Source organism: Otolemur garnettii, unplaced genomic scaffold (assembly GCF_000181295.1).
Source record: "Otolemur garnettii isolate 467f Iridium unplaced genomic scaffold, OtoGar3 scaffold00047, whole genome shotgun sequence".
NCBI classification, from domain to species: domain Eukaryota; kingdom Metazoa; phylum Chordata; class Mammalia; order Primates; family Galagidae; genus Otolemur; species Otolemur garnettii.
In genome coordinates, this window is record NW_003852442.1 from 8,678,241 (window position 1) to 8,705,690 (window position 27,450).

General features: G+C 51.3%; 2 protein-coding genes across 2 annotated transcripts in view; one reads left to right on the forward strand and one right to left on the reverse strand.

Moving 5' to 3' along the window:
* Window positions 1-5,382: 5,382 nt before the first annotated feature.
* Window positions 5,383-11,471, forward strand: LDHD (lactate dehydrogenase D). Its single transcript, XM_003791326.3, has 11 exons — window positions 5,383-5,469; window positions 7,147-7,259; window positions 7,761-7,902; window positions 8,128-8,269; window positions 8,408-8,567; window positions 8,923-9,122; window positions 9,217-9,345; window positions 9,418-9,545; window positions 10,151-10,241; window positions 10,351-10,462; window positions 10,539-11,471. The coding sequence occupies exons 1-11, from the start codon at window positions 5,398-5,400 to the stop codon at window positions 10,702-10,704; spliced, it is 1,455 nt and encodes a 484-aa protein (XP_003791374.1). The 5' UTR covers window positions 5,383-5,397; the 3' UTR covers window positions 10,705-11,471.
* Window positions 11,472-14,466: 2,995 nt separating this feature from the next.
* ZNRF1 (zinc and ring finger 1) overlaps window positions 14,467-27,450 on the reverse strand; it is a 105,618-nt gene continuing 92,634 nt past the window's right edge. Inside the window, exons 3-5 of the mRNA XM_003791327.3 lie at window positions 18,202-18,307; window positions 16,689-16,780; window positions 14,467-15,496 (exon numbers count right to left, since the gene is read on the reverse strand). Coding sequence (XP_003791375.1) covers window positions 16,723-16,780; window positions 18,202-18,307 — 164 coding nt within the window. The 3' untranslated portion in view covers window positions 14,467-15,496; window positions 16,689-16,722. The remainder of the gene's footprint in view (window positions 15,497-16,688; window positions 16,781-18,201; window positions 18,308-27,450) is intronic.

The following is a 27,450-nucleotide window of genomic DNA, read 5'->3' on the forward strand; positions in this document are numbered from 1 at the left end:
AAAAAAAAAAAAAAAAGCAGTATTATAACATGCGTAATATTGTTTTGACCTATACATCTGGCCAATTTTTAAGGAATAATTATAGGATTGGAGAAATTGGGAAAATATTTTTTATGTGATTCTGGTGTGAGTATAATGTAAACATTTTTTTCTGAAGTCCTCATTGCATAGAAATTTTAAAATTACAAATTATCATAACCTTCATCTTGTGCAAAGATAGAAGTATGTTATTCACACTGCCATTTATATTTCCAAAACATTGCAGATTTAGCTGGGCATTGTGGCAGACAACTATAGTCCCAGCTACTCGGGAGGGTGAGGCAAGAGGATCCCTTGAACCCAGAAGTTTGAGATTGCTGTGAGCTAGGCTGAGGCCATGGCACTCTAGCCTGGGCAACAGAGTGAAACTCTGTCTGGAAAAACAAAACAAAACACTATAAATGATCTAAAAATCTTTCAGTAAGTATAAGTCAAATGGAACGTGGTGATATATAAGTAGAATTTGGGGAGACCGTGAAAATGATGATGTGAACTAACTACACGGGGGAGGTGTCTAATCCATTGAGAAATGAAAAAATGCAAATCATACACGAAAATGTAGAGTGTGATACCTATTTTTGTATTATAGCATCTATACATAGTTTTAAAAGACAAAACACTGATATATACAAAGAGAATGGAGAACCCCCCCAACACACACACACACACACACACACACACACTCTTCCCCTAACTGTCTATTCATGCCAACTCTGAGTAAGTACTGTGTGTGGGGGCTGTATTTCTGGAGAATATGCAAGATTCAAACCCACATTATCTTCCATTAATTTCCCCTTAGGAATAGAGTAAAGGATATTTTTGAAAAACATATCTCATGTTTTTATTTAATTGCTGTTTTTGTTTGACTTTCCATGGGGATTTCCGAATGGTCTCTCCTCAATCAACTCCACCACACATGGTGGTGGTTATTTAGTCTCCACTCATAACACGGTGCAATATCTCAGTTCTTCCAACTAGTGGCGACATCCCCACTAAGTTCAGGCTTGGGTGACCCTTCCGTGGAAAGTAAAGAGGTTTTAACTGTAATAGTAGTGACAGTGTAAGTGGAGCAAATGTCCTAAAGCATAAATAACACTGTGGTTTGTTCATAGAAAATTGACCAAAAACTTATTTTATACACTAAAGTGACATCACCATGTGACAGAATCACATATCACTATACATGATCGCATCAATGAACTTTTGTACTCTATTAGAATCCATTGGTCTTTCTTGGATGGATACTTTGAATAGATCTTTCATACAAGCATGATTTTGTAACATCATGCGGTCATCTGAAAAATACTGGTTCACTGAGTCATGCAGAGCTTCTAAATGTTGAAACATTTTATCACACAGTATCGAACAACCCACATTATCATCACCACTGGTCTCACCCCTGTATTGGGAAACAGATACACGCTTTTGCCAAAATTCTATTTTATGTGATATCTCTTTTTACTATTGAGCAATAAATATGATCAGTTGTTTTCCTGGAAGTGACAGCTCCCTTCATGCATTTTGGAGAAAATGGCTGCCAGATATACAGTCAACATAGCCATTGTTTGACTATCATTCATTCTTTTAAGCAGAAATAGCTCCATAAGAAAAGCAGCTAGTTTTAGCTCATGACTCAAACAGCTGCACTGGGGCTTTTTCTGGAGATGATCCTCATGCTTCTGTGCAGAGCACAAGTAGTTTCTATGTACTTTCTGTTTCATCAGACAGAATGTTAAAAAGACACACACTCAAAAGTAAAGACCTAGTACAATTAATCATTTCTACTGTTTCCTCAAGGTCATTCTTTCCTTTTCTTTTTAGACAGTCTCAATCTGTCGCCCTGGGTAGAGGGCTGTGGCATCACAGCTCCAACCTCAAACTCTTGCACTCAAGCAATTCTCTTGCCTCAGCCTCCCAAGTAGCTGGGACTACAGGCACCCATCACAATGCCCGGCTATTTTTGTTGTTGTTGTTGTCATTGCTATTTAGCAGGCCGGGGATGGGTTCGAACCTGCCAGCCCCTGTGTATGTGGCTGGCGCCCTAACCACTGAGCTATGGGTGCCGGGCTCATTTATTTTTATTTATTTATTTGAGACAGAGTCTCACTATGTCACCCTCAGTAGAGTGCTATAGCGTCATAGCTCACAGCAACCTCAAACTCTTGGGCTTAAGAGATTCTCTTGCCTCAGCCTCCCAAGTAGCTGGGGTTACAGGTGCCTGTAGCAATGCCCGGCTATTTTTTTGTTATTGTTGTCATTGTTGGTTAGCAGCCCTGGCCAGGTTCGAACCCACCAGCCCCAGTGCACGTGGCTGGCGCCCTAACCGCTGAGCTATGGGCACCGAGCCCCCATATTACCTTTAATTCTCATGTCTCCTTAGGCTTTTGTTGGCTGTGACAGTTCCGCACACTTTATTTTTGGAACCTTGACAATTTTAAGGAGGGTTGGGCAGGCATTTTGTAGGATGCTCTTCTACTAAAATATTTTTCTCCTGGTTAGACTGGGGTCGTGGGGTCTGGGGAGGAAGACCCTAGAATAAAGTGCCATTTTCATCACATCATATCAGGCTACTGCATTAATTTCCTAGGGCTATCGTAACAAAGTGCCAACAATTTCCACCCTTGACAGTGAAAAATCTGGCTCTACCATTTACCATCTATTGACGTTTACTAAATTATTCAATTCCCATGTGCATGCACAGGTATGGCAGAATACAGACGAGTATAATACTGACATGCAGTTCCTTTTGTATTTCCTCTTATAAACTCCATTTGTTTCCAAAATTATGTTAGGTCAGCCTCTTTTCCCCCACCCTCTTCAGTGAGCTGATTAGACAGTTAGACTGTCTTATTGCAGTCTGCATTCTTTCCTGGGATATCCTAACTGCAGCCTGAAACTCCTGGGTTCAAGTGATCCTCCTACCTCGGCTTCCCAAGTAGCTGGAACAACAGGTACCTGCAGCTAATTTTTCTGTTTTTAGTGGAGGGGTCTCACTCTTGCTCAGTTTGGTTTCAAACACCTAACCTCAAGAAATCCTCCCACCTTGGCCTCCCAGAGTGCTAGGATTATAGTTATTAGCCACTACACCTGGCTTCTTTGCCCATTTTATTTTATTTATTTATTTATTTTTGAGACAGAGTCTCACTATGTTGCCCTTGGTAGAGTGCTGTGATGTCATAGCTCACAGCAATCTCTAACTCCTGGGCTTAAGCAATTCTCTTGCCTCAGCCTCCCAAGTAGCTGGGACTACAGGTGCCCGCTACAATGCCCAGCTATTTTTCTGTAGCAGTTGTCATTGTTGCTTAGCTGGCTTGGACTGTGTTCGAATGAGCCAGTCTTGGTATATGTGGCTGGTGCCATAACCAATGTGCTATGGGTGCCAAGCCATTCTTTGTCCATTTTAAAATTAGGTTTTTTTTCTTATTGTTGAGTTTTAAGGACATCTAGATTTTGGTTTCTAAATACCATTTTTGACTAAAAAAAAACAAAACACGACTAGAAGCTGGTTGTGGTGGCTCACGCCTGTAATCCTAGCACTCTGGGAGGCCAAGGCCAGTAGATTGTTGGATCTCTGGAGTTTTAGATCAGCTTGAGCAAGAGAAAGACCCCATCTCTAAAAAAATAGCTGGGTGTTGTGGCAGGGGCTATAGTCCCAGCTACTTGGAAGGCTGAGACAGAGAATTACTTGAGCCCAAAAGTTTGAGGTTACTGTGAACTATAATACCATGGCACTCCACTGGGGGTGACAGAGTGAAACTGTCTCCAAAAAAACAAACCAAAACAAAACAAAAGAAACCAAGACTACTTGGAAAAGTAGTTGATCGTAAGTCTGGTGCAAGGAAAAGACAAGATGAGCCTGGAGCATCTTGTTGTGATAGGAAGTAAGGAAGTCCTCAAAAAAAGGTGAAGGGAGGCCTGGCAGGGTGGCTGACTCCCGTAATCCCAGCACTCTGGGAGGCTGAGGCAGGTAGATTACTTGAGCTCAGGAGTTTGAGACCAGCCTGGGGAAAAGCAAGACCCAGTCTCTACTAGAAAAACTAGCCTGGCATCATAGGGGATACCTATACTCCCACCTATTTGGGAGGCTGAGACAAGAGGATCACTTGAACCCAGGAGTTTGAGGTTGCTGTGAGCTACAATGCCACAGCACTCTAACCAGGGCAACAGAGTGAGATTTTGCCTCAAAACAAACAAATAAACAAAAAACAGAAAATAAAAGAACGAAAACTACCCTCCAACATGTGATGACATATCCTTTTCTCTCTGTACTACCACACAAAACCATCCCCATGCCACTTTCTCTCTGGGGGACACTTCTTTAGAGAATATTCTCAGCGCCTCTCCTTACTTCCTGCAAGTGATTAAACTACTGATCAAGCCAGACCTGGATTTTTGGAGAAAGTCATTTGTTACTCTTCTTGCCGGGCTAGCAAACTCCAATCTTTCCAGTAACAGAAGTAGGAACTCATTCACATGTGGCTAGGGTGAAGAACCCGACTAGAATAAGATAGGAGTTTATATTCGCGACTTGCCTGAGCAGGAAAGTGAAGCTAGGGACAGCTGTGTCTCAGTAATGTTACCTACATGCCTCTTCACAATTGCTGTGGCGGAAAAAATCGAGCTGGGAATTCGCTTCAACAACAGCCAAATCACTCCAGCATGGTCCTGGGTTCCGCCAGGGGAGGATGCAGATGAAAGAGATGTGAAGTCTTTTCTTTCACCTACCTGGTGAGCTGCTGTGCATCCTCAGTTCTCCTCTTCCAGGCAGTCTTCCTGGCTTGCCGGTTGCCTTCCCCTGTTGCACCCCAAACGGCCTCCCTGGGTTCCCAACAGCTTCCCTGCTGGCAGCACACTCTAAGTGTGACAGTGGTGCTGAGACTGTAGGGCCAGGAGGAATTGGCCAGGTGAAGAGTCTGGCAACGCGCCAGGTGGAGGCACAGCGTGTACTCTGGCCCAGAGCCCGCATGGAACTCAAGAGTACACAGGGACTGGAAGGGAAGCTGGAGCTTGGAGGTCAAAGAGGAGAGGTTGGAAGAAAGTGGATAGACAGGTCAGCAGGAGCCAGCAGGACTTTTAGGACCTCCCCAAAGAGTTGGTTTGAAGGGCCGCGGGAAGCAGCTGCAGGATTTAAAGCCACAGAGTGGCCGCTGTCCCTGTTTCTCTGGCTGGCTGGTAAGCCGCACTTCTTTAGAAATACTGCCCGTGGCCCCACAGCCTGAACGCTAAGTCTGCGGGAACCACCTTAAGTCAGAGCGCCACCTTAAGCAGGCCCCGCCTCTGGCGTGGCCAATGGGTGGGCAGCACTACTGGCTTTCCGTCCAACTGCCTTGGTACCCACAGCTTTCTGGCTGTCCAGCCATGGCCCGCTTGCTCCGGGCTGCGACCTGGGGGCTGTTCCCTTGGAGGGACTACTGCTCTAGGGCGACGCAGGTAGGAGGACCCCGGGAAGGGAGGGAGGCCTGATCCCAAGTTTCCCAAGCTCTGCGATGCGCCTGCACCGTGCGACCTGACCTTTGGCAGGGGATCCCTGGGCTCACCCCGTCTCAAGTGTGGGGTGAGATGGGCCGAAGCGTCCCCGCTGCCACAAGTGGGGCTGGGGATTCGATGCCAGGTTTGTGCGTCCCAGGGCCCGCCGCAGGGCTCAGAACTATAAGTAGTGTTTGAAAGAATGCCTGGGGGGCATGGACCTGGTTCTCTGCGGCTCTCCCTTGACTTGTTGGCCTCCTTTGCCCGTCTGTGAAATGGGAAGAAATCTCCAAAAGGGCTCCAAGAGCCCTTGGAGTCCCCATCAAAGGTAGGGTGAGGTGGGGCTATGAAAGCTTTTCATCCCTATCATTCCCGCATCAAACTCAGAGTCCCCAGTGCTTGGGCAGCGCTTGGTGGCGGAATATGAGTGACTTTTTCTTTTCTTTCCTTTCCCCCTTTCTTTCTTTGTCTTTCTTTCCCTCCCTTGCTCCCTCCCTTACTTCCCTCCCTCCCTCCCTCTTTCCTCCCTTCCTTCTTTCTTTCCCTTCTTTCCTTTCCTTTTTTTTCTTTTAGACAGAGCCTCACTTTGTTGCCCTCAGTAAAGTGCCATGGTGTCATAGATCACAGCAACCTCAAACTCTTGGGCTCAAGTGATCCTCTTGCCTCAGCCTCCTGAGTAGCTGGAACTACAGGCACCTGCCACAATGCCCAGCTATTTTTTTTTTTTTTTTCCAGAGATGGGTCTCACACTTGCTCAGGCTGGTTTGAACCTGTGAGCTCAGGCAATCCACCAGCCTCAGCCTCCCAGAGTGCTAGGGTTATAGGCGTGAGCCACGGCACCCAGCACTCCCCGCCCCCTCCCCCCCCCCACTTTTAAGACAGTCTCACTCTATTGCCTGGACTAGAGCCCATGGCCTCAGCAACCTCAAACTCCTGTGCTCCAGTGATTCTTTTGCATCAGCCTCCCAAGTAGCTAGGACTACAGGCCTAGGCCACCATACTGGACTAATTTTTCTATTTCAGGGTCTTACTCTTGCTCAGGCTGGTCTTGAACTTCTGACCTCAAACCATCCTCCTGCCTTGGCTTCCCAGAGTACTAAGATTATATGAGCTACACACCCAGCCTTACACTTTAGTGACCTTTTCAATTCCCTAAGGCAGGGCTGGCTACGGAATGTCCTACTAGCATTCTTTTTGAAGAGTGAATCTAGGTGGGTGGTGGCTTATGCCTGTAATCTTAGCACTCTGAAAGGCTGAGGCGGGTGTACTGCTTGAGCTCAGGAGTTCAAGACCAGCCTGAGCAAGAGTGAGATCCCATCTCTACTAAAAATAGAAAAACTAGCCAGTGGTAGTGGTGCCTATAGCTACTTGGGGGTGAGGCAAGAGGGTTGCTGTGAGCTATGATGGTGCTCTGGCACTCTACGGAGGTTGACAAAATGAGAGTCTGTCTCCAAAAAAAAAACAATAGAAAAGTGAATCTGGATTTTATTTTTGTTTGGTGGTAGTTTTTCTGAAGGGAAATTTTGACCCCAATGGTTCTATTTGGAAAAGGGCTTACTGGCTGAGCAGGCCCCTAGGAAGGGTGTCAGTTGAGGCAGCTGTGACTGGCAAGTGTCCCTGGCAATTGTTTATCCCCTGCAGGCTGAAGTCAGCAAGGACTTTGTGGAGGCCCTGAAGGCAGTGGTGGGGACTCCCCACGTGTCTACTGCCTCTGTGGTCCGAGCACAGCATGGGCAGGATGAGTCGAAGCACAGGTATGGAGGGGCTTGTAGGTTTCTTTCCCTGCCAGAAACCCTGGCTGTGAGAGAGGGTCCTGGGTTATCTTCTTCCCACCCACCTGTTTTGGGGTGCTCTGGCATTCTCCTTCCAGAGGGTGTTCTCTGCCCTTTGCTTACCATGTAGCCTCAGGCCTGTGATACCCCCAGCTTCCTTAAAAGGAGGGCAGGGGGCGGCACCTATGTGCCGCCGGCCCCATATACTGAGGGTGGTGAGTTCAAACCCAACCCCGGCCAAACTGCAAAAAAAAATAGCTGGGTGTTGTGGCGGGCAACTGTAGTCCCAGCTACTCAGGAGGCTGAGGCAAGAGAATCCAACTCCTAAGCCCAGGAGTTGGAGGTTGCTGTGAGCTGTGATGCCATAGCACTCTACTCAGGGTGATAAAGTGAGACTCTGTCTCTAAAAAAAAAATTAAAAAAAAAGGAGGGCAGGGCCAGAGGGCACCCCACCCCGTAAATCACTTGAGGTTCTGATTCTAGGTGCCGCCCTCCAGATGCCGTGGTATGGCCGCAGAATGTGGACCAGGTCAGCCAAGTGGCAGCCTTGTGCTATAGCCAAGGTGTGCCCATCATCCCATTTGGCACAGGCACTGGGCTTGAGGGTGGCGTCTGTGCTGTGCAGGTAAGGTGGGTGTTCCCCTCCATCCCTGGGGCTGGTCTCACCACACTTGGTACACTTGTGGCCACCTCCTTTACCAGACACAGCTGTTGGCCAGGTCCAGCCCTTGAGCTACCTGCCATCCAGGCTTTGGTCTGGCTGCCGGGAGGTCAGCTTAGGGTGGGATCCAGGGCTTGTGGCCTGGTCAGAGACCTAGGTCAGTAGCCTTCTTGGCTCCTTTTCCACCAGGGTGGCATCTGCGTTAATCTGACCCATATGGACCGAATCCTGGAGCTGAAGCCAGAAGACTTCTGTGTGGTGGTACAGCCTGGAGTCACTCGCAAAACTCTTAATACCTACCTTCGGGACAGTGGCCTCTGGTTTCCTGTGGGTAGGCCTGGGTTTTGTGGACCTCTTCTGGGCCCTGAGGACCAATGGTGGCAGGGCTGTTTCTGGGGTTCAGGGGCCAGCTGAAGGTAAAGGCTCCCCCCACCCTCCTACAGCCTGTCTCCTGCACTCTGCCCTCCAGACCCTGGTGCAGATGCCTCTCTCTGTGGCATGGCAGCCACTGGGGCCTCGGGCACCAACGCAGTACGCTATGGCACCATGCGGGAAAATGTGCTCAACCTGGAGGTGGTGCTGCCTGACGGGCGACTGCTTCACACGGCAGGCCAAGGCCGCTATTTCCGGTGAGTGGCCCCCTGCCACTTCTTGTAGCCCTGAGCTCTGATGGGGTGGCCTTCCCAGTAGAGAGGAGGCTGGCTGTGGCTGTGGAGGACATCTCTTCCTCTAGCTGCACAGGCTGGACCTCTGAGGGCCTGGAAGCCCTGTCACATGGGTCAACGGTGATGGTACTGGAGTTTGCTCTCCGGGTCTGAGGCTGATTTGGCTTGTGGAGTAGAAAACACTGGGCTGGGGAACATCTGTCTTGCTGGCCACTTGGTGCATGAGGACAGTGTTCTGGGTTCCTGCTCTAGCCTTCTGGCCACAGGTCCCACATCATGTGATCTGGCCACTGACTTACCTTGTGTTCCCGGGGACCAGGAAAAGTGCGGCCGGCTACAACCTCACGGGGCTCTTTGTGGGCTCCGAGGGGACACTGGGCCTCATCACAGCCACCACCCTACGCCTGCACCCTCTCCCTGAGGTCACGATGGCTGCTACCTGCGCATTCCCCACTGTCCAGGCTGCTGTGGACACCACCGTACACATCCTCCAGGCTGCAGTGCCCGTGGCCCGAATTGGTGAGTGGGGACCAGGGCAGTTGGACGGGCTCCCTGGAAGAGGCCCCCCTTGAATGGCCAGGCCTCACCTGGCCTGCCCTCTCCCTGGTCCCAGAGTTCCTGGATGAAGTTACAATGGATGCCTGCAACAGATACAGCAAACTGAACTGCTCCGTGGCGCCCACACTCTTCCTCGAGTTCCATGGCTCTGGGCAGGCGCTGGCAGAGCAGGTGCAGCAGGCAGGTATGCTGGGATGTTGGGGGCCCTGACTAACCCAGGGTGGGGCCAGTACCAACCCTCCTTCCCCTACTGCAGAGGAGATAGCTCAACACAACGGAGCCTCCCACTTCTCCTGGGCCAAAGAGGCTGAGGAGCGCAGCCAGCTCTGGGCAGCGCGGCACAATGCCTGGTATGCTATCCTGGCCCTGCAGCCAGGCTGCAAGGTGAGCTGGGGCTGGGGTGGAGGTGGAACCCACAACAGCCCTGAGGCCTTTCTTCTACCCACCATTCCAAGGCACAGAGCAGCAGGTGGTGGCCCAAGGTGGCAGGGCCTAGCTGAGTAGGCTCTAGACTACAGACTTCCCCCCTCCACCCCAACCTCCTGCTCTGCCAGCCCTTTCTCAGACCTTGTCTGGAGAGAAAGCATGGTGGTCTGACAACCCTTGGGAGTCCTTCCTGTGAGCCAGGCCATGGGGATAGTGCAGTGTGTTTAGGAGTTGTGAACAAGGTTTCCTGGAGGAGACAATGGAGAGGAAGGTATTAGCACAACTTGGAAGGGGAGTACAGGCTCCAGGGAGCTGGGCAGAGGCCACCCGTGGGGAGCTGGTTGAGAGTGGTGAAAATCTCTGTGGGAGGACCTGGTGCATACATCTTGTTGGGCAGAGATGGGGGAATGAGGCTTAGAGAAGAGCAGGACAATCCTTATGTGAGGCCAAGAGCTGAAGCCCAGTCCTCCATCCCTGGTCTCAGCCCTGGCCACAGCAACCCCTTACCTCCAGGTGGGCAGGGGCTGAGGGGGAGGACCTCACAGGCCTGCCCTCTGATTCAGGGCTATTCCACCGACGTGTGCGTGCCCATCTCTCGGCTGCCAGAGATCATGGTGCAGACCAAGGAGGACTTGAAGGCCTCAGGACTCACAGGTGTTCCTTGTTGGAGTGAGGGGTGGTGTTGGAGCTGACCAGAGCCTGGGCCAGGCAGAGGGATGGGAGTCTGGGCTCCAAGTAACAGTTCTGTCTTCTGAGCCCCCAGGAGCCATTGTTGGGCATGTGGGTGACGGCAACTTCCACTGCATCTTGCTGATCAACCCAGATGACTCTGAGGAGCTCCAGAGGGTTGAGGCTTTTGCAAAACAGCTGGGCAGGTAGGAGCAATGTGGATGGGGGCATAGAGCACAGGGGGAGGGGAGCCCACTGAGGCTCTTTCCTCCCTGCCCCTAGGCGGGCTCTGGCTCTGCATGGGACATGCACTGGAGAGCATGGCATTGGACTGGGCAAGCGGCAGCTGCTGCAGGAGGAGGTGGGCACCGTGGGCATAGAGACCATGAGGCAGCTGAAGGCCACGCTGGACCCCCGAGGCCTCATGAACCCAGGCAAGGTGCTGTGAGAGGCTCTGGATACTCAGAAGACCCGGACTATGGTGCCCCTCTTCTGGAACTTTCCTTTATGCCACTAGCCCTTCGAGATGCTGTGTTCACATGCCAGCTAGCTCTCTAAATCTGGGGTCCATGGCCAGAAGGCTGGAAGAGAACTCTGGGTGCTGGGCTCCTCCCTGGCCCCCCTTGCTACTCCAGGGAACCTTTCATCCAGTAAATGATCCAGGCCGGTTCTGGTAAAGCTGCCTCTTCTCTGCTCTCTTACACATCCTGTCCTGGCTGGGAGAAAGGGTGTGGGTCCACCTCAAGACTCAGATGACACCCCTCCTTTGATGCCTCCCCACTGCTGAGGGCCCAGGACCCTTCCCCCCCACCTGTGACCGGAGTGCTCCTTTCCTTATGTGGGAAAGGACGTCCACTCCCTGTTAACAGCTCTTCTCCTTGGGGCCCTCCAAACAAATCTGAAACCCACCTGCAGCTGGTGGAGATCAGCAGGCAGCCCATCCCTCCATTCCCGCTCAGAGTTCTGTCCTTTAGCCAGTGATGCCTTGTTTTGGGCCTGTCCTTTTGACTTGTTGCTGCCTAGGGAGCAAAAGTAGTGCCCACGTTTCCCAAAGAAACCCAGGTCCCTGGGTTGAAACCCTGTCTCAGCTACTCTGTGTGAGAACCTTAGGCCTGGGGACCTGCCGTGGCAGATGTCAGAATGACAGGCCCTGCAATACTGTAAACATGTTCCTCAAGCAGCCGCTGCCAGTGATTAAAAGTGGAAGTGAAACTATTCTTTGTGCTGCACCTCTCTATGGTATTGAGCTACCAGCTTTTTTGTTTTGTTTTGTTTTTGAGACAAGGTCTTGCTCTGTCACCCAGACTCAAGCAATCCTCCTGCTCAGCCTCCCTCCCAGTACCTGGACTATAGGTATAAGCCACCATGCTCGATTTTTAAATTTTTTTATACAGATGGGGCTATGTTATTCAGGCTGGTCTTGGACTCCTGAGCTCAAGTGATCCTTCCACCTTGGCCTCCCAAAGTAACTAGGATTATAGCCATGAACCACTGTGCCAGCATGTTACAAACAAATCTTTTTGCCCTCAAAGTCAAGGTCTGTCCTCCACCCTGGGGCCTGTTTGGAGACCTTGGCATGTGCTCCCTGTAAGCCCACTAGAGGGCGCCCGACATCACGAAGCTGGACACGACAGCATCTGCTGTGGGCAGCTGTGGCTCAGGACTCACCTGTCTTGGCCAGTAGCTCTCAGCTCTGGGCCACCCACTTCCCAGGGTCAGAGAGAGGACGGGCTGCCAGGGAGCTGATCTAAATCCTCCGTCCCCACCGCATGTCTGAGGAGCTGGTAGTACTGTTCTCTCTTCTCCACCCTCTGGGCCTTTGTCCCCCTTAGGAGTGGGGTTGGGTGAGGAAGGGGGGGCAGCTGCCCCTCTTAATCACCCACACCCTCCCCTGAGCCTCTCTTGTCCCCCTCCCACCCATCAGCTGTTATCAGCTGTTCAGGCAGTGCTGCCAGGCTCTGGGCAGCGGCAACCTTGCGGTGACTCCTCGGTTGGGCCTGAGATCCGTTTCTCTGTGATGTTCCTGTTCCCTGATGCCTTAGGAGCACTGACTGTGCAAAGGATGGTTTGGTGGCATGTTTCATGGGCCCTCCCTAAACCACTCCAGCACATGTGCTTGTCACAGAGACACTGCTACCTAGCCCTTCCCCTTGCAGACAGAACATCTGCTGACCCCACCCCTCCCCCCACTCTAGGTGTGGGAGGGCTCCCCCTCCACACACACACACTGGGCAGAACACTTCTCTGATGGGTCCTCCAGTGCCTGGCAACTAGTAGGTGCTCAGCAAACGACCATCTCCCCACAAATTTTTATTAAGAAAAATTCCAAACATACAGAAAAGTTAAAAGAACAAGTACACCGTTTACTGAAAGACCAGCCATCGCAGATTCAACAATGAACATTTTTTACCTTACTTGCTTTGTGTGTTTTTAGGGAGAACCACTTGGAATTAAATGACACATTTCTTGAAGCCATTTACCTACATAATTCTGCACCTATCTCCTAAGGACATTCTCCTATAAGCCTCGACACCATCACATGGCAATTAGATGAGTGGTTTCGATGAGGGGCTCCTATAACCTCAGAGAACCCATGGGCCTTCAGCAGAGTTGGTAGAACCCAGGCCTCGCTCCTTTCAGGGGCAACACAAGGTTATGGGGAGCTGTGTGGATGGCGGATGACAAACCCAGTGCCACCTGGGAAGCCCAGACACCCCAGCCTCACCCTTGCATTGGGAACTGGCAAGTTGGGTCTCAAGTCAGGAGACAGGGCAGCCAGCAGAGGGCTGCAGCTTGCAGGGTGGTAGGAGAGTCCCTGGGGGCTGAACTGAAACAGCCCGGCAGGGGCCACAGTCCTGCCCCACCCAGCCTGCCACTCTGCTCATCCCTGGCACTGCCCAAGCATAGAGCTCAAGCTGCCAGGGTGGGCCCACATGGCCTCCATGTCCAGGTCCAGGGGTCAGGCAAGGAGATCTCCTCTGAGCTGGGCCCTGCCTTGCCAGCTTTGCTGGTGGAATTAAATATAGAACAGGGAGACACAGTTGCCAGGCAGGAGCAGGAGGTGCTGTGAATAGAACAGTGCCCTTTGTGGTGACAAAATCATGAGGGAGCCTGCTGTGCGTGTGCCAAGCGCCTGCAGGCAGATTCCCCGACCCCCACCGTGACCTCTGAGCTGTGAGATTTTGTCCCCATTTCACGTGTGAGAAATACAAAGTTCAGATGAATGAAGTTGTTTCCCCCAGATCATTCTGCCAAGAAGCAGAAGAGCCTGAGTGCAGACAGTCTGGAGCCCACTTCCTGGCTGCCAACTCTCACAGCAGCTTGGGGGTGCTGCCCCAGGGGGGTCCCACGTTGAGGCCCCGGCTCAGAAGCAACTCTTCTTTAGTTTCCTCTGAACAAGCCAAGTGTGCCCACCTGCCTTGGCTCACGCTTGCCCACCGCCTGCAATGAATGCCCTCGCATGGAAGCATCTGTGGAAAGGCGACTGCAGAGCCGAGGGATGGTCCAGACCCCTGGGCTTAGCGGGGTTGGAGCCTGAGAAAGGTCAAATTGGAGAAGGTGTGGAGATGTCTCCCTCCAGAGCGTTCCTTGGCGACTCTGCAAGAGGCTCTGGGAGCCTGTCTGGCACACAGACGGAAGCCAGGCGTGCGCTGCTGCTCCCTGCCCCGAGCTTCCCGCCCAGCCTGCTGTTTGCCAACTTCTCTGTGAGCCTGAGCGGTTGGTTCTGGTTCAAGGCCTCGGAGCTGGCTCAGCCCCAGACCAGGGCCTCTTCCTGGGCCTCAATGAAGCATGCCCATGAGTCAGCACTGAGCTGCAAGCTGAGCAACAGGAAGGCGGGCGTGGGGGGAGCAGAGGCTACGAGGCAGGGGGCTGGGCCAGTACCTGGAGGAACCCACATCCTTGCAGCCTCCGGTGGCTGCAAGATCTTTCCTCCTGCAGCTCTTTCCGGAACAGTTCAGTCATGGCCACTCCACAGATGATGGCAGACTGGTTCCATGAATCTTGAGAGGGTCAGGAAGCTTGTAGGATGCCTGACCTGTCACCTTCCCTCCACCCAAGAACGACCTTCTGAAAACCACTTTACACACCCGTAGCCCGGAGTAGTAGCCGGAAGGAATGCTAAGGAGGTAGGTGAGGGAGCTGGTGGCAGGCCCTTGCCCCCATTTCTTGATTGTATAACAGTACTTCATTAAAATAAAATCACACAGTGCATCTTTTATTAGACATTATTTTAATACCATATCAAAACACCTTGACTAATGAAGAAAGCTTTTCTCCCAAACTTTGAACATTTTTTAAACATTTTATAAGTTTTTTTTGTATTTTAGTATATAAATACAGAAACCTATCTTGCATGGGCTGATGCCACGTGTGAACATCAATGGCTAAAATGTTCTCAAACAGAGTGCCTGAAAACAGGGGTCGCTGTACATACTTCTTAGTCTTTTTAAGTTTTCTGGGGGGAAAAAAAAAAAATCCACAATGGCCTAAGAATAACGTTCAGGCATTTTTGCAGGACACTTGTGATTGTTAGATCCTCTGAACTGTCTAGAACCGGGAAGAAGTAAGGGAAAAGAAATGGGGATCTGAGGTGGGAAGAAAGTTTTCGAGGGGTTGTTCTTTTGGCAATGAAGTCAAGATATCAGGATCCCAAGGGGAGAAAAGTGCAAAACCAAGCCAGGAAAATGGAAAAAAAAAAAAAAAAAAAAAAAAAAAAACCAAAAAAAACCCCAAGGTAGAGAGGTTGGTGGTGGAGAGGGCTGGTTGGGGCACCGGGCAAAAGAAGAGACCTTATGTGCTCGCCAGCACCAGAATGTGGGCGGTGAGGACCGGCACGTCCGTTTCTGTCACTGAGTGTGTTACAGCTGGGCAGCAAACAGCAATCTGTAAACATCACGAGGGAAAACACCAGTCGACACTAGACTTTTTTTTTTTTTTTTTTTTATATATAATTTTTTTTTTTTTTTTTGTAAACACTTTAAAGACAGACCCACAATGCCTTTCAAGGGTGAAAAAGAAAATGCCCTTTCCCTCCTGGGCTGAAGGGTGAGGGGAAGGATAGCAGTTGATTCATTCTTCTCTCAAACTTGCTCGCATCCAATTTGGTGTCCTCGGGGAGGAAGGGAGAACCATTTTCTGAAGTCAGTGCAGAAGGGATGCCCTGTTCCCACCGGTGTCCCAAGCTCAGCTCTGCTCCAGTGTCCGATGAGCCTCCTCTTGGGAACAGGGGCTGTCTGTCCCTGTGTGGATCGCAGTAAGTCAGTCATGCTCCTCCGGGCCAGGCTGGCTGTTGCCGTCCCTTGTCCATCCGCCGTTTGGTCTGGGCAGCGCCAAATACCAGCGGCCAAACACCAGCAGGGAGCTTGGGCCCGTGCTCCTGGGCAGCTCCACTGCCCTGCCTCACGCTCACCCTGGCTGTTTCTTCTCCCCTTGTCACCAGTTTTTGAGGTGAAGGTAAAAAGAGCAAATGTCCCTGATTTATCTGATATCATCAGGTGTTTTGGGAGTTTACTTGGAATAAATAAAATAAACCTAACAAAAGAAAAGAAAAGGAAACAAGAGAGAGAGAGAGAGAAAGAGAGAGGAGAAAAGAGGCCACAAGACTTTTGGATGTGAGACGAGGTGAAGTCAGACTTTTGGTTTTCTGGGGGTTTTATCTATGTGTTTACCAGAAGAAAAAAAAAAGCCAACCCAGACCTGGAAGGAAAAGGTAGGCTGGGGGAGAGGAGTGGATGGACAGTAGCAAAGCCAGGTGCCCTGGGAGGAGATGGGGAGGCCAAACCTCAAGTTAGCCGGGTGAAGTGCACACCTGGGAGCAGGGCACCGCTGTGGAGTCAGCGCCCTGTGCTATGGGGCAGAGGGGACGAGTCTGGCATGGAGCCCTCAGATTAATCTCGAAGTGGGGCAGGAAGAACCAATAGTAAAATGACCCCTCATGAACACTCTGCACTGGGCAACGCCTCATCCCCTCTGCTGTCCACTTGGTAAGTAGTGTCCACATGGCGACAGGGAGTGAGATTATCCCCAAGCAGAGATTCAGGGTGAGCAAGGATGAAGTGGAGCTGGTGCAAACCCAGCACTCCTCCTGCTCCTCCTCCTGCCCAAACATTCCCAGATCTTCCTGAACTTTCTTCAAGATGATTCGCTCTAGGCATCTGGAATACGTTGGTCTCTCCCTGAACTAATTCGAAGTCTCCTGAGCAAGTTTTTTGTAATCCTGCCCTTGTTAGTTTCTATCTCGTATCCTTCCCAAGAGAGGATCACTTCCGTTTCTAGATAACTATTAACTGGTAAGGTACCACCATCTTTCCCTCTGCTCCTGCTTTCTTCTCTGTGGGGTGTGTAAGGGCAGCCCCACTCCCCCAACTGCCAGCCCCCAGAGTGATGTGACCCCGAGCCTTGAGCTCGGGGTGCCCCCAACCACGGGCTCACCTTTGAGAGGAGTTGGCAAGCAAGCCCAGCAGGGTCAGTCTGCAGGGTGTTCCGGACAAGATCTGTTCACTTCAAACCAGGAGTCTATGCAGCTGGGGTGGAGGAGGCAGCAAGGGGAGATCACGTTACCCGCTGGCCAGCCTGCTCCTCCAAAAGGGGCTCTTTCAAAGGGTCAATTCCTGAGTGTGGGTTTCCTAAACCTCTCCTGAAAGGACCCCAGGGAAAAACAATCATGTCTCCGGACACCTACTTTTTGAAGCAGGGAGAAGGGAGAACACCAAAATTGATCTGGGCTCAGGGGAGGCAGTGGCAGGTGCAGGCTTGGGGGACCTGGTGCTGCAGGAAGGGGAGAGCGGCCTTGAGAGGAACCCAGGCCTTATGCTCATGGAGCCCAGGAGGAGGCAACATCACCATGAGAAGATGAGGGCAGGTGGACCAGGCAGAGCAGCCAATGTCACATGGCTTGAAGGGCACGATGGCCATGGGTCCTGAGCAAGTCCACTTCTGGGCTCTTAGCAAGTGACCTCTTAGGAGCCCCATGCTCTAGCAGATCAAAGGGAATCTAGTCCTCCTTGGGGTTGAGGGGGGGCGGAGCCAAGAAAGCAGGCCAGGGAGGAAGTTGAAGTGAGGCCTAGTCTCCAGTGTTTACAGGAAAGGACTGTCTGCATCGAAGAGGGAACAGAGATTGCCCCAAGACAGGTTCCCGATTTGTAAACCAACATCTGGGCATTTTCAAAGACAGAAACCAGACAGATAATTTGCATAATTCTTCCTCAGGGCCAAAGATTTCCTTTTCTGGTTCTGGTTAGTGCCTCCCTGGGACATTGCAAAGCTCTGTACTGGGACTGAGACCAAGAATCTCTCCCAGGCCAGCTTTGGGTCTCCTCTGCACCAGCCACATCTCGTGCTGGGCAGGGCTGTCCCCCTGTGGAGCCCTAAGAGCCAGGCTTTGAAAGGCCTGTGTGTCAGGAAGAAGCCCTGGGCTTGGGGAGTTGGAGAGCAGGTGGTGGCCACAGGAAGCACGGAGTGCCCACCTGTTTCAGGCAAGGAATTGTCTTCTTTCCAATTGGAAACAAGATCAAGGCTCAGGCTGGAGCCTGAGGACAGATCTGGGCCCAGCTACTAGTAGCATCTGTACAGGCAGTGGCTCTTCCTGCCTCCTGGGCTTCTGGGGAGGACGCATACAAGGCAAGGCACACCCTCCACATAGCCCCCCTTGCCCAGACTGACACTGACACCCCGGGTACAGAGGGGCCCCTGGAAGAAGGAAAGGCTCAGAGAAGCAGAGGGAGAACCAATCTTCCAAGGACATCCTTTGCACCTATGGGGCTCCCACCATCCTAGCCTCCAAACCAGAGCAAAGCTCTGACCCTGCATCCAGTGGTCACACCTTCCCATCAGCACACAACATCCTAGGCCTCTCCCTTGACCCCACTCAAAGCCCGAGATGGGAGAAGAGTTTGTCCTCCAGCTGAAGGCAATAAGAAGGATGGGATGGGGCAGCCCCTCATACCTTTTGTGATAGATACACAGGCAGGGCAGCCTGGCTATCGTGTCCCCCTGAAGCAGCTCCTCCAGGCAGATCACACACTCACCCGCATCTTTAGTCAGCACATCATCTGTAAAGGGGGACAGGGGAGAGTGAGAGGGGTTAGTCACCAGTGGACAGGTGGCACAAAGCAGGCCTGGGAACCAGGAACTAACTGGGATTACCTGGATGGTCCCAACCGTGCCAGGCTCTACATGAGAACGTATAAGTCCAAGAGGGACTTTGATCTAAGATCCTCACTGTGGACACAAGACATGTGCACCACACATCAACTACCCAAAGGCAAAAGGGGATTAATTCTGGAGGCGCCTGTAGCTCAGTTGGGCGCCTGAGAATGGGTGGCGGGTTCGAACCTAGCCCGGGCCTGCTAAGTAATAATGACAACTGCAACCAAAAAATAGCTGAGTATTATGGCGGGCACTTGTGGTCCCAGCTACTCTGGAGGCTGAGGCAAGAGAATCGCTTAAGCCCTAGAGTTTGAGGTTGCTGTGAACTGTGATGTGACAGCACTCTACCCAGGGCTACAGCTTGAGATTCTTTCTCAAAACAAAAAAAAGGGTAGGGATTAATTCCAAGATAGGATTACCCAAAAGCCCAGGTGATAGAAGATGAAAAAGTCTTAGAGAACAATAGACAGGAAGCAGAGACAGCATGAGGCAAGCTGTTTCCCTTAATAGACTGTCCCCGGGTATACTGATTCTCGCTTGGAAAATATGGTTAAGGGGGAGAGTGGCATGAAGCAAGAATGAGGGAAGAAACAGATACTCAGACGAGAAACTCTATAGCATTATCGATAACAGTCAAAGTAGAAACCAAATGTCTACCAGTTGGTGAATGGATAAAGAAAATATGGTATAAACACACTGGAATATTACTCAGCCAAGAAAAGGAGGTAACATTTGGTATACGCCACAATACAGATGAACCTCAAAAATACCACGCTAAGTAAAAGAAGCCAGATATAAGGGCCACTTATTGAATGAATCCACTTATATGAAATGTCCAAAGTAGACCAATCCACAGCGATAGAAAGATGATCAGAGATTGGGGCAGAGGAAAGGAGGAGTGACAGCTTAATGAGGAAGGAGTTTTCTCCCCCTCTGTTTAAAAAGTTTTATTTTATTGTGGTAAGAACATCCTCTTAAATTTTAAGTGTACAAGAATATTGTCAATGGTTGGCACTATATGATACAGATGTCTAGAACTTAGTCCTTTTGCATAACTACGGTAAAATGTTATACCCATCCATTAGCAACTTCCCTTTTTCCCCGCCCTCCAGCCCCTGGCAACCACCAGTCTTCTACGCAGTTGACTATTTTAGCTACCTCATGTAAGTGGAATCACGCCAGGGGTTTTCTTTTGGGGTGATGAAATGTTTGGAACCAGATGGAGGTGGTAGCTGCAGAACACTGTGAATGTCCTAAATGTCCTAAATGCCACTAAGTTGTTCATTTTTAAATGGTTGATTTGATGCTATATATGAATTTCATCTCAATTTTTTTTTTTTTAAGAGACAGAGTCTCACTTTCTCGCCCTCGGTAGAGCGCCATGGCATCACAGCTCACAGCAACCTCCAACTTCTGGGTTTAGGCGATTCTCTTGCCTCAGCCTCCTGAGTAGCTGGGACTACGGGCACCCGCCACAACACCCAGCTATTTTTTGTTGCAGTTTGGCTGGGGCTGGGTTTGAACCTGCCACCCTCAGTATATGGGCTCCCTCCCTTTTTTTTCAGAGACAGAGTTTTATTTTGTCGCCCTCGGTAGAATGCTGTGACGTCACAGCTCACAACAACCTCCAGTTCTTGAGCTTAGGTGATTCTCTTGCCTCAGCCTCCTGAGAAGCTGGGATTACAGGTACCCACCATAATGCCCAGCTATTTTTTTTTGTTAGAGTTTGGCTGGGGCCGGGTTTGAACCTGTCACCCTCGGTACATGGGGCCGGCGCCTACTCACTGAGTCAGAGGCACTGCCCTCATCTCAATTTAAAAAAAAGAAAGAAAAAAGATCCCCCCTTCCCAAAAAGAATTAATAGAAGGAAGCTACTGCCCACAGGGATGCCTGGCAAAGCCACGGCTGGAAACTCCTGAGCAGAACAGGGACAGAGTCAGCCCTTTATTCTCTATGACACTGTGTACTGACGACTCACAGGAAATAAGCCAGTTGCAGGATGCAAGAAGCTCACGGACTAGTAGGAGAGGCCAAACAAGAAAACCAAGAGGTATGGCATGGTAATTTCTAGGCAGTCTTATGACGCACAGGCCCAGCTATGAGGGGTACAGAAAAAGATACCTGACTGGGGTAGGGACTGTTCAGGGAACATTTTGGAGAAGGTGATGATGAGGATGGGTGAAACTGGGTGGGGAGAGAGACTCTGGGCAAAGGGACAGTCTTACACACCTGGGAACTATAGGAAGTTTGCTATGGCAGGTGCAGAGGCACTTGGGGCCAGGAGGCTGCTGAGACCAAGTCCCTAAGGGCAGGTGGGCAAACAACAGGCACCTGTCACTAAGAGGGAATCTAGGAGGACAGGCATGGGAAGGAAGTGGCAAATTCAGTTGGATGGAGAGGTGTTGACTCGGTGTGCTGATGGAGACCTCCAAGATCTGCTGAAGTCTAGATCTGGGGTGTGGAGCAGAGACATGGGTGACAGTGCACATGTGGGATAGAGACTAATGGGAAGAAAATTAGGACTGAACCTAAGGGCAGCAGAAAACAGACCCAGGTCGATGCTAACCTTTGAAGGGCAGGTGAAAGTGGTGATGAGAGCCAAAGGTTACGCAGAAGTTCTCAGAACTACAGGGGAAATACCAAGAGAGCGGGGTCATGGAAGTGAAGGAAGGAGAGCTTGCAGAAGGCAGACGCTGCTGATGACACATACTGAGAGTCTGTGAGCCTTTCCTTTGAGCTTCAGAATCTTCCCAGCTAGCCAGGGCACACAGCACTAATTGCATTTTGCTAATAAGGATATGAAGCCCAGAGAAGTCACACACCAGACTTGGCCAGAGGGCTAACAGGGGTGGTACTGTTGGGACTGGCACCCTCTGCTCATGTGACCCTCCTCACTGTTGTGTGTGTCCCCTGATTATTTTGATGGAGAGAGAAACACCGGGGGCCCACAAATTTAGGATTCTTCATGGCCCAGAAGGCCACGATGACTTAAAGCCTCTCTCACCACAAAGCCTGAGGTAAAAACACAAAATAGAACCAATTTGATAAAGTTGCAAAAGTCCCTCTTGCCGCCTGGCTACCAGGAAGGGTTATGTTGCAGGCCTTAGCTCCCTTTCAAATTCTCCTCTCCACACTGAAGAAGGAATTCCTCAGAGCACCGACTGCTGGTTCCAAAGCAGTTTCCCTTTGTCCCCCGCACCCCAAACTGGTAACTCAGCTATGAGCCCAAAGTAGTAGTTAGAATTCTCTGGGTCCCAATTAGTTTCTTGTACCTCAGTCTGTGTCCACCCCAGGAGGCACATGTGGCCACCCAGAGGGGACAGCTTGAGGGCAGGGGAGGCAGGGAGGAGACACGCAGAGGGGCTCTCTGCTTCAACAAGACCAGACTTGACTCTCCTCTTTTCTCTCTGAACATCACCAGGGAAGGGGAGAGGAGGAGGACATAAGAATGACACTTCTTGTCCTAGCGGGGGAGCTGCTAAGGGGCTCAGGCTGTACCCGGTCCTCACCACTCTACAAAGCGGTTTTATGGACAGTACAGATGTGCCTCACTAGCTGGCCTGGTCCGCAGCACCAGTGGGGAGAACTGAAATGTGCAAGCTGCCCTGCCAGCCCGGCACATGGCAGGGAGCACATTTCACTGGGACCAAGAGCCATTGGCTGCAAAAGGCCACCTGGAGGTTCCTAGGGATTGGGAGGAGTCAAAGGCTTGGCCTCTGATAGCCTGGGAAGCCAGCTGTGCCCATACGCAGCCCGGGCCCAGGGAGCAGCATTCTTCCCCAGGGTAACATATCCAGCAAGAGGTCTGAGTGGGCTGAGCAAAACTTCCTGTCCCAATCCCTGGAGCTAGAGGAATCAGCAGCCCCCAGATATCCTTGGGGTCCCCGTAGAGAATGGAAATAGCTGGAGTTGAGGCTATTGGGTCCCACAAGGCAGCCACACTCATCTGCTGCCCACAGTCAGAGGCTTCATGGCACAAAGCCAAGGACCCAGGCCCACACAAGCTGAGGTCACATTGTGACAGACTCAAAGGTCCCTTGGTACCTCCATTGCCCCAGAAGGAGCTCAACAAATGCTGGTTGATGGGAACACAGGAGTAAAGCTGAACTTTCTTCCTTCCGGGCCCTACCTTTCTCTTACTGCCGCCTCTCAATCCCCTCCCAGGCTTCCTGGTACCAGTCTGCAAAGCCAATCAATGTCACTGCCCAAAGTGGGAGTCTGCAAGTGCCTTTGGCCTGGCCAAGGGTGGTGCTAGTGCCTGTGCCTCTAACCGGACCAGGGAACCAAACCCAAATGGGAAGTGAAGCTCTCTGGAACCAAGCGGGAGACGTGACGCCTGTGACAGGCTGGGGGTGGGAGGGGACAGCATCTTCTGCTCCCTCTCTGGGATTCAGGCATAGGCTGCTGACAGCTGCTATTTGTCAAAGAAACGAAATCTTGGAGGAGGAGAAAAAAGAGCCCTCACTTTTTCTTACTAGCCATCCGTGGGCAAGGGCAGACACATCTCAGTGAGTCCTAGATCCTACAGGGGTCTCTGGACAAGCACATGCAGCTGCTAGGTGGCCACACTCCCAAGCCTGAGCTCCTGCCACCCTGCTTCCTTTCCTTAAAAGACCAGGCCATATGGCTGCCTTCCCTTGGGGCTGGAAAACACCACCCATCTCACAGGCAGCTTCACACCTCTCTCTTTTTGTGAATGTGTATGTGGGGGCACGAGGTGGGTGGAGGAACCTGTGTGCTCAGGGTGAACACCTGTCCTCCACCGGGCTAGGCTCAGACTATCCTGCAAAGAGCTCTGGCAACACATCCCCGAGGGACCCCAGCACTGCTAGTGGCATGGAGGGGGTAGGGAGGCCCAAACAGCCACAGACACATCTCTGTGCCTGGCAGGGAGGGAAGGCTGATGTACAGCTCAGAGCAGGACATACATATCCATCTCCCCTTGTGCCTGGTGGCAGTTAAGGCCCCAGACAGAAAGAAGGTGGGAGCCAGAAGGAGAACCCCCGGCAAATGACGCAGAAGCACCAGCTCCGCCCCCTGGCCTCATTTCCAGCCTGAGTGAGGAAGACTGCCTGGTCCTGCAGCCTCTTCAGCTTGTGCACAGCTGCTGGCCCGATCTTCTGGGGGCAGGACAGGGCAGTGTCACCAATGCCACACCTTGTTGGCTCCCTTCCTGGGAAATCTGGGGTGCTCTGCTTTTCAGGCATAGGGGAGACCTTGGGCAGAGAGTTATCTCCTGCCAGCAGCACCCCATCCAACACCCCAGGCTGTGAGCTACGACCTGACTATTTAGGTAAGCTGGCTGCACTGAGGATGGCAGGGGGTAGGCCAACTAAAGTGGAGGCCGGGGGCACTTCACATTTACAGAGGCTCTCCTAACCTTCCCACAGTCCCTCTCCCCTGGGGACTGAACAGGCTAAAGCCACCTGTTCCAGTTTTCCCACTTGTGTGAAGCCCCTGCAGGCTGCTCTGGTGGTTAGCAGGGGCTGGAAGCCCTGGGTGAGTAGCTGTCCCCTTCTCTACCCTCCAGTAGGAGGAGCATCAGGACAGACACCTCTACAGCCTGACGCTAGCCCTGGGTAGGGCCCCACATGGGGCTGGGCAAACTACTGGCCAGGACTTGGCCTTCCCAGGCACAGAAAGGGCAGGAATCTTCCATGCTGGTTCCAGAGTCTCTGAGAGCAGAAGACCAGACAAATAAGCACCTGTTCATACAGGCTCAGGGGATCCACAAGGAGCTAGTTTCCCTCGTCTTTAAAGAAAGCTTGTGTGACACTCAGCATTTCAAAAACCCTGAAGATTGGGACAGTGAAGCTGTGCACAGGCCCCAGAGTAGACCTGAGGGAGAAGTCCTGGCTGCAGTGCTGACTGCTGGGAAACGGGCCTGTCCCAGAATCCCCCCTGGCTGAGGACCCCTGGCTGGTCTTGGAATCAGTGTTTCCTAAGCTTTCAGCAGACAGCTGGTCATCTGTTGGAGCTCACAGGACGTTGATGCTCTTCTGTTCAGGGCAAAGTCAGGTCCCCATCTCAAGGGTTGTTTTGCTAACAATTTTGCTTTGCCAAGCAATTTGATGGTAAAGATTTGAGCATGTATTCTTCAGAGAAAGGTCCCGCAATCTCACAGCCACAAAGAGAGATGCAGGAAAAGGATAGAGTGAAAAGCTGGCCTCTTTTACCCACAAGAGTGGGCTCCAACACCTCTCCTCTGTGCAGGTTCAGAGCTGCTCAGGAAGGCACTCTTCAGGACAAACGCTGAGTATTCGGTGCTCTGGAGTCTAGCATCCTGCCCCTCCAGTAGGGGCTCAGTGCATTCACAAGCCTCCCCCACCAGGGTCTTGCCCTTGGAGCATGAGGCATTGGTCTTTGGTCTTCAAATTTCTCGTGAGCACTGGGCGAACCAGTTAAACGAGTCTCAGTCTCGAGTCTTGCCTTTCCTAAGTTGTTGTGTTTTTTAAATCTGGCAGGCAGCTACTGGAGGCCTTCCAACCTGCCGCTCAGGCCAACCCTCATAATAAGAAAAGTACTACTCTCTATCTGCCTCATTTAGGAGGTTCCTACGTTTTCCTTTGGTGGTTAACTAAATTTCATCTTATATAACCACCACAAATTTTCTAAAAATTTTCCCAATTGGTGCCAGCAACTGCAGAACTGTGTGTGTGTGTGTGTGTGTGTGTGTGTGTGTGTGAGAGAGAGAGAGAGAGAGAGAGAGAGAGAGAGAGAAGTCTCTAGGGGAGGGACCCAGAGTTCTAGTGAATCTTCACATAGCAATAGAACTTTCTCCCATATCTAAGAAAGCTTGGTTCTAAGACTACACCTCTCATAGACTCTTTAAGTATCCTCATTTTTTTTTTTTAATTAGAAAAGGGAATGTGAAGCAGGTGAGGTTGGGATGATGTGACATCAGGATAAACATGTTACTGACAAAAACAAAATAAACTCAGAGCTTTGGCCTTGCCCCCACCCCCCAAAGGCTTGTGCTTTGTCTGAGCTGAAGCAGGCAGGCCCAAGTAATGCTCTGGAGACTTCCACCCCAGGGCCAAAACTTTCCCCTTATCTGGAAGGGCTGGGTGTCTTCAGGGAAGACAAAGACTGAACATGCCACCAAAGCCTCCTTTTCATTTTAACAGTGTCCAGAGAGGGACGGGCTACTGTTTCTGAAGTACCATCATCACCTTCAGATAAAGTCCACTGGGAGGACAAGAGACAACAGCCCTTCTCTGTCTCTGGTGGTAAAGGATTGGCTTTTGCATAAACCTGAGGTTTGGGTTTAAAGCCTCTAGTTTGCACACACAGAGACACATAAGCACCCCTTGAGGAGGTGGCCTCTCAACACAAGGGAAAATCTAGCACTAGTGCGGGAATAGCAGTGGTTATGCCTTAGGCTGGATGGCCAACCTCCCCTTCCTCAAGGAACTTCCATTCCCAGCGTGGTTTCTGTAGGTAATCTGTGCTTGGGTGCAGCAGCCTGGCCTGATCCCCCAGGCTCTTCTCTGAGGCTGACACTGAGGGATGGGTAGCCCCAGGCAAGTGCTGACAGGGAGGAGGATAGGGACACTTGGGGGGCATCCCAGGCAGTTCTTGGGCAGAGGAGCTGGAGACCCTCACCTTCCCCATTCTCCACATGAGTGTATGAGGTAACTCCTCACTCGCTGGCCCCAAGAGCACTCTGTCCTCCACAGCTGCCCTTGCAAAGTTCTCCCTGATGACTCCAAGAGCCAAGTTCTCCCAGGCCAAGCCCCTCTGAGGCTTCTTTGTGTTCTTACTACAGCAAAGCCAGTGTCAACAGAGAATCCTCCCCAGCAAGCCATGGGACAAAAAGAGGTCTTCATGAGGTCTCTACACATGTGGGAAAGAAGTGAATACAGTTTTTGAGGCTGCTATTGGGGAGGGCTGTGAGAGATGTAAGGAAGGCTCCTCTCCCCCCCCCCCCCGTGGTCCCAGGCAGAGATGCCTCATGGGAACAAAGCTGGATGTGAGCATCCTCGGCAGAATGTACACATGACGACAGATTCGGGGACACGGCGACAGTCAGCCCAGAAAGGAAAGGCTGTCCACTGGGGAAAAGGGGGCTTCCCAGATACTGGGAAGGAAATAAAGGGGAAGAAAATGCTGGGGGCAGGGACAGAGCTATAACCGGCCTGTGCTTGTCTTTTGGCCTGTGCAAAGGTTAACAGGTTACAAGTAGCTGAGACACGTAGGTAACATGCCCACTGGCATCCAGACTCTTTGGGCTGAGCAAGTAATTAAGAGATAGGAGAATAGCAGGACGTCTTTCAGGAGACTTGAGGGGATCAGAATGGTTAGTTTCCCGGGAAGGCTCGGGGATCATGAGGATAATGTCATGAGGCTAATGTCTCAGGGAAGAGCCCATGAGCCCACGAGCCCATCTGGCAGGAGGAGGCTACATCCTCACCAAGGATGTCTGTGAGAAGAGTCTTCCCAGAAAGCGGTCCTCGTCTGGATTGGGGTTAAACGATCCTGTCCTCAGACTCTCTTGGAAATCCCAGCTTCTTTTTCTAACCCCAAAGGCAGGCCCAGCCCAGGGTTGGAACCCCCTTGCTCAGATCCACGGCCTATTGTCATGGAGGATGCAGTTCTCTGATGAATAGTTTGGGGACCAAATTGAACATGTAGGAATGGAAAACCAGAGAGGCCCAGCAGCACAGGCTGAGCTGCATGGAGGGGAAGTTGGTCTACTCTGAAAAACTGCAAAAAAGGAACCTATAGATGGTCTCGCATCTTTGATGGAGCTGTAACTTCCTAAACACTGACCATATGCCAAGCTCTAAGGGTTTTACATGTAATATCTTACTCAGTTCTGAACCCTCTGCACTAAGTATTGTTTTTTTTTTCTTTTTTGAGACAGAGCCTCAAGCTATCACAGCTCACAGCAACCTCCAACTCCTGGGCTCAAGCAAATCTCCTACCTCAGCCTCCCAAGTAGCTGGGACCACAGGCGCCCGCCACAATGCCCGGCTATTTTTTGGTTGCAGCCATCGTTGTTTGGCGCGGCCGGGCTGGATTTGAACCCGCCACCTTAGGTGTA